Here is a 15,106-nt window from a genome sequence, read left to right as displayed (position 1 = left end):
TGTTAGGAAGGCATGGATAGTATGTATCCATTTAGCTGCCTCGTTAGCTTCCCCCAGCTATTTATTAGACTAGTTTCCGTCTAGCATGTTCAGCCTGGCCAGCTGCTCAGCTGTCGCTCACCCCAACGAGCTACCGCCCAGCTGAGCTGTCAGTCAGGGGTTCGAGTAAGTATTCGCGAAGTAATCTTTCAACCCAAGCTTTCTTTTTACTGTCTGCTGTCTTTCTTTTGTCCTTTATAATTCTGCAACCACTGGGGTTCTTCAAGCTGGTTTTGCATGCCGCAGAAGCGGCGTTTCAGGGGACCTCCTTTCCAATTCACTTAGCAGGCCTCGGTTGAAGAAGGTGAAAATAGATAATAATCACGGTTCTAAGTTAGAAGCGGTTGGCCATCCAAGGGCTATAACATTCAAATGGCTTACCTAAAATAATGCAATTTGCCAGGCTTCAACTCGTTGCGCACCGGCATCAAGAGATTGATTGAGCCCATGAATAAGTTGCCCACTATTTCATTGAGTCAGTCCTAAATTGGAAGTGATTTGTCTGTGCAAACATTCTTCGTCTGAGATTAACGCGATAACCGAACTCATCTATACCTACTCGGATGTTACAATGAAGTAGAGTAGCGCTAGAGCTCAACTCGGACAGGTATATAGAGTTCTCGTTGGCCAGGACCGGCAAATCTCCTGAGCAGCCACTCTTTCTGACGCCTAATATTCTCCCACTTGTGTGGGACCCGACCTGGAAATTCATGCCAAATGTATCCCCCCCAAAAGACGCTCACGGGGTTAGCTAGGAGTGACTTGACCTCAAGGGTTTTATCTTCCAGTACATAGGCGTTGTCATAATCGATGAGGACAATACGGGGCAAAACATGGCCATGAACTATTTTTGCAGGGGTCGCGGAGTCTTGTTCAACAATCATTAGACTGCGTGCTACAAAGTCCCTCTGGGCGATTTCTGCCTAAGCGGCCTGATATAGCCGTCCTGCGCACGGGCAAGTATTTCGAGTCGGAACTCTTCAGGGTAATGAAACGAATCCAGGCCCCTGCGCAGATCGGGATCATTCCGGGCACGTGTCGAAAGAATGTTGTTCCCATGCAAGCGCTCTATTAAGATTAGGCTAATACGCCTTATCCTAGAGCTTTCCCTGATCGTTATAGGCAAAGTGTACTTCCAGCAGCCGTAGTATTCTGGAGCAAAGAAGTCAGCTTGCCTCGCTACACGCAGATGTTCGTATGCGGTAGCCTCGTTGATATAATCATAGCTCGCGGAGTAGACACAATCTTCCGGGTTGTGTCCGGTTTTTGACTCAAAACTATAGTATAATGGGTCATAAGTCTTCGCGACTGCCTTGTAGGAATCGACGGGTGCTGTGTCCGTGCCATGCGGAGTAACCATAACCGCTACAATCTGCGCACTCCCTGCAGCTCCGATGGCGATGGGTGTGGTGATGACCAACTGAGCCGTCTCGTTTCGGAAACGAGTATCGCCTGAGGTTACTATCAAGGGCGCGGAGAGCTGGCCTAAGTCTCAGTCACCCCGATACCGTCTTTGAATAGTGACATATCTAACGATGAGGTCTGTGATACTCAATGCCTCCGTTCTAGAGGTTTATGCCAATACGAAATGACCTGCAGGTTACGGCAAGGAGCCAAGCTAAGGTCGTCAATGGCCACGCAGCAAAGTTCTGGATTCTGGAGATTGAAAGATAGTATTTGAATATATTTGTGGTATCAGCCGGGCCTCAACACGAAGCTGTGTATTCTTGCTCCAATCAGAAGAGCGTCTGGGCAGATGTCAATCCGAACCTTGAAAACTGGCGGCCTATCCTTCTCGATGCTGTTCCTAGCAGTTTCGTAGATGTGGCGACTCAGAACCTCCCCCTTAGCGAACTGATAGACAGCTGATATGATGTCATTACGATCACAGACTGCGAGAGGTAGCAGAGAGGGGCAGCTCGAATCAGTGATCCTGGCGTCTTCTGGCTTGCCAAAGAGTTCCACTTCCAACTCCAACATCTGAAGGCAACCCTTGTCACTTCAGACCTTCAGACCTTCCAAGGAACGTGCTTCCCAGTCGCTTGGTATAAACCGAAGCGCCTACAAGTGACAGACTAAGGTATATAACTTCAAGCATTTGGCAACATTTCTTCCATATTAGTTCTGATGCTCCCCTCGTTCAGACATCCAGCTTGATCCGCGGGTTTAGCAGACGCCTAACTTGTTCCACATTATCAAGAAACTGATCCAACGTCCCCCCTGGCGAAAAAAGCATTAGCTAGTGTCCTGCACAATCATGGATTCGTCACCTCTACCTAGCTTGGTATACAATTCGAGAACGGGGTGGGCGGAGGCACTCTCGTCGCGTCTTCTCGGTCCAAATTTTTCATCATGCCGTCCAGGAGTTTTTGGTACTCTGAGCGCAGGACACCGGTAGGCCCCTGGCCCGTGAAATTCAACATCAAAGACTTTGCGCTCGGTGCCTCTTCCCAGACGGGTTCGATTTCAGACCCCAAGGACTTCATCAGAGCGGCGAGCTTCGTGAGCAAGATGACTTTTGCATTCCTCTCGTCTTCCGTTCCCACAACGGTCTTCCAGGTCTGAGACGTGTCCGCCATGTACCATTCCAAGGTCCTGGTGAAGATCGCCGGAGATGCGAACACGATGCTTGAGTGAGCATTATCCAGCAGGAATGAGTTGATCTTGTTGACGTGGTCGCGATTGATACGGAAGAACTTGAAAAGGAACTTGTCGTGCTTGGACCTTGGCGCTTGCGGTTCGAGCGGCCTCAGCTGCCCATCGATCAATTCCGTGTAGTTGTTGCGCGCTTTCGCGATGGGCAGGTCAGCGAGCTCCGATCTGCGGCCAGCCCCGAATGGTCGATCGACAGCATCTGCCCACCATTGGTCCTTTAGTTTCCGGAACTTAGGATCAGCATCCTCTTCTGGCAAGGGGAGGAGAAAGCTCCTCAACACGATCATCACCTTCGGCGAGACTGGCGCGAAGTCATGAAAGTCGACCCAGGAAGAGCCTATCTCCTCTCCTGTTTTCATGTCGACTCTGAAAGAACTGATTCCCTCCCATACAGTGTAGCTATTCTCGCCCAAAAGGAACTCCGCATCGGCTTCAGAAGGAGAGCACAGAGCCATGTAAGACTGCTGAGTGTGATGGCAAAACCACATGGCATCTTCAGGGTACATTCGTTCGAGGATATCTGTCATCCACTTGCCCTCGACATCCATCTTGCATTCTGCAATGGCTTTGAGGTTATCAAACCAGACATCGATAGGTCGTTGGAAGCCTCGGTCACGCATATATTGGCGCAGCTGCAATTTGTCATCCGAATCATACTGTTCTGGCGTATCGTGGTAGAATCGTCGGCGGAACTGAGAGCCGCGGTACTTGAGCAGGAACAAGAATTTACGGACGATGTTCCTCTCGTCTCGCGTCAACCAGAGTTCAGTATCCCCTTGCTCGAACGCTTTGGTGATCTTGCGAAATACAGGACTGGCAGCGCTTTCAAGCCTTCCGAACATCTCCTCGATGTGGTGCCTTTCCTTGGCTGTGGCTTGAGCGAGGTCCTCGTACATGTTGTTCATGCCCAGGACTCGCTTGACCGGGGTGGTTTCGATGGCCAATTTATCGGCTGTGAGGTCGACATGGCTAACGACACGCTCCCCGCGGTACATCTTGACGCCCCTGCCACGTCTCTTCTTGGACTGTCGTCCCGGCTCATTTTTTGGTGGTTCATACGGCTTGGAAAAGTTTCGAAGCAGGAACTGGGGAACAAAATGTTGGTATTCGGTCGTGCCGCTTGAATGCGATGCCATCGTGTCGAACGTCTTCTAACCGCGATTCGTCCACAGAAGAATACCAACACCACGACAGCAGTTGCCACGTACATATGCGTTGAAATCCCGATTTGTTCGCGAATCAGGCTGAGAAGGACGAGAGACACCCCGCTTTTGCAAAGGGCTGCTGACATGCAAAGCTTTGTGCGACAATGTTCACGCATGTGTCATTAGGCAGCATTTTGGACTCATGCAAGCTTATGTTGGCGACATGTCAAAAATTTCCAACCTATTCAAAATCAAGTTGTATGTCGCACGCGAGTTTGATGGATATGGAGCTTACTCAGCAGCGTTTATCGGCACTGAAGCAAGCCACTTGAGCCAGACATAAGACAATCAGTCTTAGGGATGGTTTAGGATGGAGCAAGGGCAATGCACGCCCGGTGAGAAGGGGGTGAAACGTATACTGTATAAGTATTCAGACAGAACTTTACTCGATGGCTTACAAGTGACGAAAAAGGGCGAAATACAATAGAACGCGCGATATCGATCTTCCATCACTGAGAAGACGAGCGGTGTGATCGAGAACAGTCCGAAGACGCACTTTCAGGAGCTGGGCAGAGATGAGCCCGACTTCACGGGAGTTCGACCTCGATGACGCTTTCGATAGCCCGCGGGTGCCTCGAAATACCGACAACCCGCAGGCCGCTGCCTTCCAGCAACCTCCTCCAGTGGCCCTCGGTTCTCTCCAAGCCACACACGGAATTCATCATCAGCAGATCTAGAGTAGTCACCAGGCTCGCGGCACCCTTAGCCGGCAGCACGTTCTCGTAGATCAGCAGCTTCGAGTAGCCATGTTTCATTGCACCCTTCACATTCTCAAAGATTCGGACACAATCCTCATCAGGCCAGTCATGCAGGACAGCGTGGAAAAAGTAAGACCGAGCGCCTGCCAAGGGCTGGGGCGTGAAGAAGTCGTAAGCCATCCTAGCGATGCGCGGGTCGAGCTGTTCCTTGGCGCCGTGCGTGGAGGTGACCTCTGGCAAGTCCTGCACGACGAGCCCCGCGCCTTGAGGGAGATCTGGATGTTTAGATAGCAGACGGGCCGTGTCCAGTCCGTGTGCACCGCCGATGTCGACAAAGAATGGCGATTTTCCTGTGAGGTCGGCGCCGTCGACAAGCCCGGCTGTGTCGTACACCTCTGTCCAGTCCATCTTGTGGCTTCGTACAGCTGTCATCATGCCAATGAAGTTTGAGCCTGCGGTGTGGTTCTGCTGACAATAGTCGAAGAAGACGGAGCCAAATGTATCGGTATGATTGTCGAACTTCTTGGTATCCAGAGGCTCTCTGTACTGGTTCTTGGCTAGGAACGACGGGAGGTTGAGGCCGCAGGGGTTACAATGGAGGAAGCCGCACCTCACCAGCTCGTTGGTGTATGTCGACTCGTCGCCCATGGCAAGACTGAATGACGTTGGCTTCCACTCGTCGACTGCGGTTTCTTCGAGGACATTCAGTGCAGCGAATTGCCTCAGAAAACGCCCTAGAGCGTGGTTTGAGCCTATAATTACACTGGTGTGATTAGAGATACCGCACCGAACTCACGAAGGAGATTAGGCTCGGCTGGAGCGCTGCACATCTCGACGATGTGGCTGAGAGATTGCGGGATTGGCCCTTGGCCCTTCTGGATTTCAGCCCACTTGGACCAGATTCCGAGGTCTTGAAAGACCAACAGTCCAGGTACAAGCACTGCCGTCTCCATTGTGAGGGCCCATCCTCGCTCGAAGGGCGTTTCTAGACGGGCAAGGAGCCTGCGGGTAGCCTCCTTGACCTCATATCGCTCTGCGTCTGACTGGAAGGCATCTGGACGAATTGAGTCCAACTGCTTGGTCGTCTCTGAGATATAGCTGGCCATTGTTTTCCTAGGTCTTACTAAGTGACGGGCGCTTGCAGTGTGTGCGAGGGCGGTTGTGTGGCTTTATGTAATCGTGACAGAGGCGACGCGGGAAGGAGGACGGTTTTGGGTAGTGTGATCCGAGGCAAGACTACACTATTGTGCTAGGTGGGTGGTACGAATGCGCAACTAGGGTCCTTTCCTGCACATGCACCTAGTCGGCCAGATCCTGCTCCGTGCATGCTGGTGCGGGATGCGATGCCGCCCTCTCTAAGATCCTGGACGGCTGCAGCGCTTAAAACAGAAACAAGACAGAGGAAAGTGGACAGAGAACAGAAGTGGTGTCTCTCTTGCTGGCTTCATCCGACCCGTGAGCCAATTTCAGCACCTAGGTCCATATACATGGGAAAGTAGAGTGTTCTTGTCTTGCTGCTGCTGCCGACTGGACCGAGAGGGAGGGTGTGGTCAATACAACACAATATTATGTGCACTCAGGTTGTATCATGTATTAATACAGCACTGCAGTGGATGGTGTGGTTTCACTCGGTTGTGTGGTTTCAGTGGAGGGCATCTCCATTCATCTGATAACGGGGCCCTTTTTCGGGACAAGCCTGCAGCCGAACTTGGCTAAGCACGACGGGTAGTGGGGCGCGGGGGGTGTTCCGCGACCCATCCTGGCAATTCCCACAGCAGCTGAAGAGGAGCAGAACAGGCAGAGAGAACGCAGGCTTGGGGGGCCACTTGGGGCCACTGGGGGGGGGGGGGAGGAGGAGAACAGACATTGGGCCCAGGGTCCCGGTTTCCCCTCACGAACTACTGCGTCGTGCTCGAGTCATTCTCCTATTCCCGACTGTCCCCTTTAATCCCGCCCCTCCCAGACATTCTTTCCCACCCGTGTGCCCTATCTAGACCTAGACCTAGACCTATCTGTTCGTTTTCGCCTACCTGCTTTGCCTCGTCCTATCTTGTCTCGTCCCATCCCATCTGGCCTTGCCTTTGTGGTCGTGTCTTGCCTGACGACAGTCGATCTTATTATTCCCAGCCAAAAACCCGGTGATATGGATATGTTGCGTGTAAATCCATGACGTCTGGATGCATTACAGCAGCACGGAAGGCTGAGTGGGAATAAGCTCCAGCTCCAGCTCGGCTCAACCCAGCCCACAGCCCCCCAAAAACCCAACCAGCCACCGAAACCCAAGAAATCATCGTCCACCGGCCGTCATCGTCTTATTCCCGGCCGGCCAGCACTCAAAAAGAAACCTCCGTCTAATAAACCCACGCGAGGATCCGCGGCCACGGACTCGGAACGGCCCTTGCCATCTCCTTGGTCCTTGGCTCTCGGTAGGGCTACCCAACCGGCTCGTCTGTCTGATTCATGATCAACAGAATTGAGTTTGCATGAGTGGATAGGCCAGTACACAAGCCTTTATACCGGTACCAGTACCAGCAACAGTGCCATTGTCAGTGTCAGTACCACGGCATCGGCACCAGCAGTCTCAGTGTCACTGCCGTCAGTGTTACTGTCACTCCCCGTTGTCACCGTCTCATCGGGAATCCCACGGCCATAACGATGGAACACCCTCACACTCACCCTCTCTCTCACCCACAATCTCACCCTCACCCGCATCGCCACCCCTCCCACCACCCCAAGCCTATACACTACAACAGAGTGCCCATTGGCGGTCCGGACCGTCCCCCCGTGACCCAGTCTCCAAGCCCCGGCACAATCTACGCCTCCCCCTCGGGCGACAGGGAGACATCCTCCTACCCAGTCCCGAGTAATGGCTCACCGAAGCGAGAGCTTGGCAGTCCTGGCATCAAGAGGGAGCCGGGGGGCCGTGACGACTCAGACCAGACTGCCGACCGCTCCAGTATCCTCACGCGCCGGAGCTCCACCGCCTACCCCGACGTAAGCAACGAGGAGATAAAGCCCGATGATGCTACCGAAGAGCCCCAGAGAAAACGACAGAAGCGGAACAAGCCCACACTGTCGTGTTTCGAGTGTGTTGAGAGAAAGACAAAGGTAGGCCTGCTTTTCTTGTCTCATCCGAATCCCATTCCACCAACGATCAGAGCTCTACAGTACTTGCCTCCTGAATTGTCTGAGCTCAGCCAGATCGCATGAGCCGCCCTGTGTACTCTGCACGACTTGACTCCTCGCTCTGATCAATTGCTTCCAGCTCTGCTGTCGACCATTTCTCTCATGCTTTTTCATTCAATGCCCCTCTCACTCATGCGCCCTCACATCTCATGTAACTAACCCCCTGCCAGTGCGATCGAGGGAGACCTCACTGTCTGGCCTGTATCAAACGCCAGACCGAGTGCAAGTATGCCCACGTCGCCAACCTGCTCGAGGAGACGTCGCGCTCGCTCTCCAGCGGCCGGCGCATGACCAAGCCGCCCAAGAAGAAGTCAGGCCCGCAAGGAGACCCCAGGTCTCCCATACCAAACATCGCGGACCGAGGTGTATTGTCAACTAACACCTGCCTCTCCAAAGCTGCCGTCGCCTTGTCCACGGGTCTTCTCTCCACCGTGCCTTATTCCTTCGGGACTGGGTCAAACGTCTTTGGTGTGGGCTCAGCGCACCCCTTCGTGAATGTCTGGAGCTGTGAAGGTCAACTTAACGAGGTGGTCGCCATGATGCCCAGCAAGCTGCAGTGCGACATGCTCATAAGCCGGTACTTTGAGTGTGTTGATCCCGTGTATCCCATGCTGGACCAGCGGACCTTCTTGGAAGATTACGAACACTTCTGGTCTCTTCCTCAAGAAAAGAAATACCAATTTGACGCGGCCTTTGTCGCGCTGATCATGGTCATGCTGGCGCTCGGTACACAGTTCCTCCAGAGCGGCTTGACCACCACAGCTGACAGGGCTGACGCCGCTGAGATGCACGCCTCGGCGAGCAACCAGGCCCTGCGCATGAGCTCTTACCTAAGCACCGCCTCCATCAGGTCTATACAGACCATGGTGCTGCTGGTCTACTTCCTCATCAACGACAACCATGCCTCCGATGGCTGGGCGTTCGCGGGCATCCTGATGAGACAGGCATACGCCATGGGCCTACACCGCGACCCCAACATCGTCACACCAAACGCATCGTTCGCTGAGAAGCAAGAGCGGCGCAAGGTGTGGCAGGCCGTCCTCCTGCAGGACACATTCCTAACGGTCTTGCTTTCCTTGCCGCCTAACGCTACACACACCGACGTGCACGTGGACGACATGGTGGACGACCCTTCGGGATACACGTCGATCAACGCGTCGACGTCGACGGACCTAGCGTACATCCGCGGGTCGTGGACGCTAGCGAACCTGGTGCAGGAGAGTATCTGCTCGCCGCGGTGCCTGGACATGCCGATCTGCGCGACGCCGCGGCACAAGACGAAGCTGGTGGCCGACTTCCGGGCGGTGTACCGGTCGTTCCCGGACACGTTCCGGTCGTGGGACGCCGACAGCCTGGCGGCGCTGGCGCAGACCAACAGCCGGGCGGCGCGCCAGACGCTGTGGCTCACCAGCAACTACTTCCACAACGCCATGCTCGTGCACGCGTCCGAGTCGCCCGACGTCCCCGTCAACGTCCGCGCCACCCTCGAGGCCGCCCACGACGCCATCAACGCCTTCTTCATGCTGCACGCCCTGTTCGAGCTCGAGGCCAAGACCTGGTGGGTCTTTAACCACCGCGCCTTCCTTGAGGCCCTGTGCATCGGGAGCGTCCTCCGTGAGACGGCGAGCGAGCCCGGTGGGGAGGAAGTGGTCAATAAGGACCAGCTTTTCGTTCGGGGGCGTGGGGATATTGGTAAGTTGAACAAAGCTATCCCGTCTATCCTAGGCACATCGTTTGAAGATAAGGCGAGACTAATTTCATTTTACCACAGCCCGCCTGGTGCACATCATGACACGCATGGGAGAAGGGGAGGACGGGTCCGAGGTTGCTCGGACGAGGGCACAGGTGTTGAGCGAGTTCCTGTGACAAGGGGGGAGAGAAATGCCCACTATATCTCCCGATTCATATCTACTGTACATACATAGCTGATATAATACCCTTTCCTCTTTGCCGGTTCCATCCGGTGATTGTTGACCAATCTTCTGTAATTATTAACTTTAGTTGGATGAACTGAATTAATTCAGATGCTGCTATCAGTCGAGCGAAGGCAGTTGAGTAGTGATAATAGTAGACTTCCGGCAGACTTTCCTATCACATCAACCTCACTGACATCCCTGTTGCATTGTGTTTAGCCACTTCTTGATTCTTTGCAAGTCAATACACATAACTAGCAGCAATAGCCGAGAATCTGTTCAAATCAACACATCCAGCACTTGCAAAACAAGGAGCTATGCGAGGGAAAGCACCCTAGAAGAGCCAAAAGAAGCTGGTTTGCTGTAAAATCTTTTGATAATGGAATTCATTCAAGTCTCTAAGTCCCTAGGTCATGCCGCCAGAGAAAAGACTCGCCACAGGGCTGGCCGGCTAGCCATATCTCAATGCCCCGTCTCCACCTCTTTTGTGTGCAGACATGAGGCCCTAGTTTTACATGATGTTGATATTATGCCTCCCCCAAAAGCAGGCAGGCGCCCTCTCTAAGAGGTGACGAACTCGGTCAGGGCTCCTCTATTTTTCAATTTTGACAGAGAACCAAGAAGTTCCTGGGCCGCATTGCATTGTGATATCTGCCTGTCCTTCCTTCTTTGCGATTGAGCTGCTGTCCCATTATTTGCACGTCTTAATGAAGACCGCCCAGTAGAAGACCCGGAAAGAAATCCGCCCATGTGCTAGGGTTCCAAACCATGCCGGACCCCATTTGCACACATGATAACCAGCCACCGGCCAAACTTTCTAGAAGGGTGCTGGGTATGTATGAACCAAGGTTTGGACACTGTAGGCCACTCAGATTGCCACCAACCTCATCATCTATCCACCCTCTTTCGATAATGAAAAACAATACATGGCACGCTTTGCTTCTGGGTATTCATTCAAGTCCGTATGCATGCCTGCCTATGCGTGCCTGCCTATGTGAAAAAGGGTCCAACTGAAATCAATATCAAGCTTTGTCCCCAGCGAACTTTGTTCCGGGCGCTGCCCGAGTGGATGTTATGCCGGTAGGGTCATAGCAGTCTATGAGTGTGAGCACTCGAAGACCCCATTCCTGCCAAGACTGCAGTTTCATGAAGGCCAACATTGCTAGAATCCACCCCACGGCATCGGAGGTCGAGGCTGAGGAGGCTGGCTGCCATTCCTGGTGGCAGACTGGCTGGCACTCCTAGGAGGTGGCTGCTGCGGCGCGGTATTAGTTGATCTGATGATGTACCTGCCCGTGGGCGTGCGAGTAACACCAGTAGACACCAGTGGGTATGCAGTGCTCATCTGCCAGGCACCGGGCTGTCCAGCACGAGGGCTGCTTACAGAGACAGGCCTTGTACCTGTCACTCGAGAACCACCAGTAGGCGGCACAGCGATATTTGGTCGAGTCTGGTAATTGGGCTGTGGTGCTGTAGGTAAGTTCATAGAGCCCGAGCGTGCCTGCTAGGAACGTCGTCGTCCATTGTTGTTCCCACTGCCACTGCCACCATTTCCAGAGATGCGGTCTCTAATCCAACTAAGGGGGTTGGAGGAGCCTCCGGCGCTTCCGCCAGAATTGTTACTGCCGCGGCTGGAGGGCTGTGAGTCGTGATCTCCGCCTCCAAGGCCTGACGAGTTGGCCCGTCCCAGGCGTACACGTGGTCCAGATGGGGAACGGTTTCTAGCCGAGGTCAGACTGGTAGGTCCCGGGCTAGTAGGTGACCATGAGTCTCTTCGCTGTGTGCCGTGCCGGGATGATTCAGGTCCTGAACGGCCATAGCTGGATGATCCCGCCAAATTCCGGATCGAGTTCAAGCGTCGTTCTCTATCCTCAGGAGTTCGCGTAGCCCTCGTGTTGTGTTGGGTGCTGTGTTGCGAGGCAGAGGGTGCAGAAGAGCCTGATCCACCTGAAGGTGACCATGGCTCAGCGGCACCAAACAAAGCACCCAATGGGCCAAGGCGAGCCCCTGAGGGCCGACGCTGCTGGTGGTTGCTGGAGTCGTCCCCACTGCCATTGCCCCCGTTCTCATTATTGCCACCAGCGCTGTTGCCACCTTGCTTTTCGATTGGTGCTCGACATATTGGGCATGTGTTGTGCTCCTTCAGCCACAAAACCACACATTCACCATGAAACCAGTGCTTGCAGGGCAGAACTGTGACCTCGTCTCCCAGATGCATCTCATCTATGCATATAGTGCACTCCACCTTCGCGCTGTCACCCATCATCTGCCTGTCCAGCTTCTTCTTCTCCAGCTTCTCGATCGCTGACTGAGATGCTGGTGGCGCGGCGTTCGACTGAGGGTTAGCCTCCATGAGCTGCGTAATGATTCGATCAAGACCCTCCTGAGTGTACACAGCATCCCCATGCGCAGCATTTGGACCACCTGGGCCGAGAAGGAGAGAGAAGATGTCGCCAAGTCCACCAGCAAGACCGGGATTCTGTGCCCTTGGAGGCTGCACGCCTCCGCCGCCCATGAAATTGCTGAATGTTCTAAGGGGTTGGTTAGTATCAGATTACAAAAAGATGAGGGCAACCTCTAGGAGTCCAGACAAGCGACATTCGAGGGGAGGGCATACATATCAAAGCCATCATCTTGGTCGATTCCTCCACGAGCCCCGAAAGGAACCCGCATAGCTCCAGTAGTTATGGTGAAACTAGTATGTCCCGATGGACTCCGGTACGTCGTAGTGCGCATGCCCGGTCCGCTAGCACCTGCGTCACCGTTTGGGGGACCAGGACTAGGGCGATCCTGTCTACCAGGCGGACCGAAGGGAAGACCAGTGAGCATGTTGATAGTCTCCTGAAAGCGCTGGAAAATCTCTTGCTCGCTACTGGGATCCACCGGGCCGGAACGACCTGGATATCCACCAGAGCCATCATGCTGTCTGTCAGGGCTGCGGTATGTTCTCTGTGACCACATGAAGCCCCCAGGTCCACTATGTATCTGGCCGCGGGGATCCATATGATCTTCTATATCATCTTCGCCTGGATCGGAGAAACGATCGTGGTCGTGATCATGGTCGTGGCCGTGGCCATGGCCGAAGTCGTGGGGACCAAAATGGCCGCCGCGGAGGACATCGCTGTCGGGAGACTCGGGTCTGATATCACGAGGGTCATTGTCTGGGGATATCTGGGGGAATTGTCAGCAAGGATGCGCCCGGGCCAGAATAAAGTAAAGTAGGGTAGAGCGGGGCAGGAAGGTGGGCGATGGTGCGGAAGCTCGGTGCACTTACGATCTCGCAAACATCACTATTGCAGCGGGGGCATTGCAGGCCGTGCTCATCACGGTACCATTCATGGTCGCAGTTGTGGCAAAAGACAACCTCGCGACCTTCTTCAAGGTCAAGATGGCGGCGAGGACCGCCGGGGCCTGAGAAATCCATTGCGGGTCTTATGCCCTGCAGCTGTTGCTGGCGGCGCTGCGACTGTTGTTGGGCAGCCAAGGCGGTCAGTCCAAGGCCCACAAGGAGGAAGCCAGCTCTTAACCCGCGGGATGCCACCGTGATAGTTGTTTCCGAGCCGGTCGCACGGGAAAGATTGTTGCAGAAGGATAGTTGGTGGTGAGGGCGACGGGTGCGCCCAAGAGGGGCGACAGCTTTGTCACCAATGTGGTGCTGACGTTGGGTCGGCTGAGGTGGAGAGGGGCAGTGCTCGTGGTTGGTGCAAGCGGGTGGTGCTACAACGCGCAGTGCGCATGAGAAGCTGTATGTTCAGATATGAGTAATGACAAGGTACGCGAATTTGAGGTAGGGAGGCTGGAGCAGGAGCTGCTTGTCGGCCGAAACGGACAAGGTCTGAGGATGGTTTATTGCTCCGCAGATCGATGATAGATGGTCTAAGTAGGTGGACTAGGTAAGTTAGGAATGACGATGGTGCCAGCATGGAACTCACCAGGTCGCTTTCCAGAAGACTGCTCGAGATACCTAACGCTAGGTCGGCTTTAACGTGTTGACAGGGATCAGAGACAAGGGACAGGGGGTCAGGGACAGGGTCGATCAGTGCTGGTGGGGTTTCGTTCTGCCTACATTTCCGAGGTCTGTCAGTGGGTGGCGTTCAAGGTGGCATTCACAGCGGACTTACCAACCGAGTGGCCAAAGTGACTGGCCGATTGCTGGACGGACTGACTGACTGAGACGACTTGTGGACACATCGGCTGTGATGACAGCAAATTACCAGGTCTTGGCCTGTCGTCTGTCTGTCTTTTTGTCTGCTGTGGGCTATTGAGAGCTCTTGTTTTGGCTGAGCCTTTGTCAGTCAGTGGCGCCTGAGTTGCTGGTTGCTGCAACTGTTTGCACAAGCTGAGGCTGTGGTTCCCTCTTTGCTCAGTGCGCTAGGCTGTACTTGGCCAGCCTGCCTGGAAACATGTGGAAACGTCTAGAATATTTCACAAAGGCGACTGATGAAGCAGCTTAATGTGAATAGAAATGGTTCATGGAAGGGGAGAAAAGAAGAGGCAGAAGGAAGAGGTGCATGGCAATAAGATACGATGCTTGAAGTTCGGCAAGGTGGGCAAAAACTGCCTTACTTGCACGCACATTGACAATTGCCTGGGTTTCAAATATTTTCTTGGGAAGCAATGTGCAAATACCATGAGCATCAACAATGGCGCTAGGCCCCAAGCTTAGTTCCCAGCTTCGACACGCCGGGCTTTCTCTCATGCGGTGAGACAGTCAAAGACCCCACAGGTCACCAGCTAAGGCGCCAGCTCGTGCAAGTAGATTTACTCTTGCTTTAAGGCTGTGTATTACAGCACAGATGCTCCGATGCCTTGTTCACACGCTGCAGTTTCATCCCGATAATATTGGTTGAACTATATTAGTGACACTCTTGACCTCCCAAAGCTCTATAGCAACTCCCGGGACAGCCTCCGGCCGGGCAACCCCCTTCCGGTCTCCACAATTCCCCGGATCTATGACCGAGAGAAACATAGACCCAGTTTGCCACTTAGTAATCCGGACGGGAGGCAGAGTTTATCTATATATTTAGATGCTGTCTATGACAATACTCGGCTGCGGTCGAGTTGAATTACCTCAGGCTTGGGAATCTCCACGGATATGAAGACCGCAGAAATGCTGAACAGCTTGTACGTGTCCGGTATTAGACTGGCATTTTATTCACATCCTGTCTCAATCAATCCACCTTGCTCGAAGCACACTTACAGGACGACAACGCAGAACTATGAGATGAAAAAGAGTGACCGGCACGCAAGTCTCACGACAATTGGAAATTCGACGCAAATTCAGTTGCTCGACTGCAATATTGCGCAATGCACCAGTTCTTGCAGGCTGCGTAATCAAGCCGTAATGTGAATGCGTTCAAATAATTTGTTCGAAGAATTGACCCCTTAACTTATGTAATTGAAATATGTA

At 53.6% G+C, this 15,106-nt stretch overlaps 4 protein-coding genes across 4 annotated transcripts; 1 reads left to right on the top strand and 3 right to left on the bottom strand.

Moving 5' to 3' along the window:
• Positions 1-1,734: 1,734 nt before the first annotated feature.
• On the bottom strand, positions 1,735-3,830 carry J7T55_014345 (uncharacterized protein; the record flags this gene model as incomplete). Its single annotated transcript, XM_053142332.1, has 2 exons — positions 1,735-2,019; positions 2,358-3,830. 2 exons carry the CDS (start codon positions 3,828-3,830, stop codon positions 1,735-1,737), a joined length of 1,758 nt encoding a protein of 585 aa, XP_052994535.1.
• Positions 3,831-4,426: 596 nt separating this feature from the next.
• J7T55_014344 (Demethylsterigmatocystin 6-O-methyltransferase) lies at positions 4,427-5,703 on the bottom strand (the record flags this gene model as incomplete). Its single annotated transcript, XM_053142331.1, has 2 exons — positions 4,427-5,280; positions 5,394-5,703. The coding sequence occupies 2 exons, from the start codon at positions 5,701-5,703 to the stop codon at positions 4,427-4,429; spliced, it is 1,164 nt and encodes a 387-aa protein (XP_052994534.1).
• A 1,549-nt stretch (positions 5,704-7,252) lies between these two features.
• Positions 7,253-9,649, top strand: J7T55_014343 (zn 2cys6 transcription factor; the record flags this gene model as incomplete). The annotated part of the gene is made up of 3 exons (XM_053142330.1): positions 7,253-7,705; positions 7,954-9,475; positions 9,555-9,649. 3 exons carry the CDS (start codon positions 7,253-7,255, stop codon positions 9,647-9,649), a joined length of 2,070 nt encoding a protein of 689 aa, XP_052994533.1.
• A 1,551-nt stretch (positions 9,650-11,200) lies between these two features.
• J7T55_014342 (uncharacterized protein) lies at positions 11,201-13,120 on the bottom strand (the record flags this gene model as incomplete). The annotated part of the gene is made up of 3 exons (XM_053142329.1): positions 11,201-12,227; positions 12,314-12,867; positions 12,971-13,120. The coding sequence occupies 3 exons, from the start codon at positions 13,118-13,120 to the stop codon at positions 11,201-11,203; spliced, it is 1,731 nt and encodes a 576-aa protein (XP_052994532.1).
• Between the last annotated feature and the right edge of the window lie 1,986 nt (positions 13,121-15,106).

Source organism: Diaporthe amygdali, assembly GCF_026229845.1.
Source record: "Diaporthe amygdali strain CAA958 chromosome Unknown NODE_11_length_1138210_cov_64_948100, whole genome shotgun sequence".
NCBI classification, from domain to species: Eukaryota; Fungi; Ascomycota; class Sordariomycetes; order Diaporthales; family Diaporthaceae; genus Diaporthe; species Diaporthe amygdali.
Note: the sequence above shows the minus strand (reverse complement) of the source record. Positions and strands in the feature narration are given on the sequence as shown.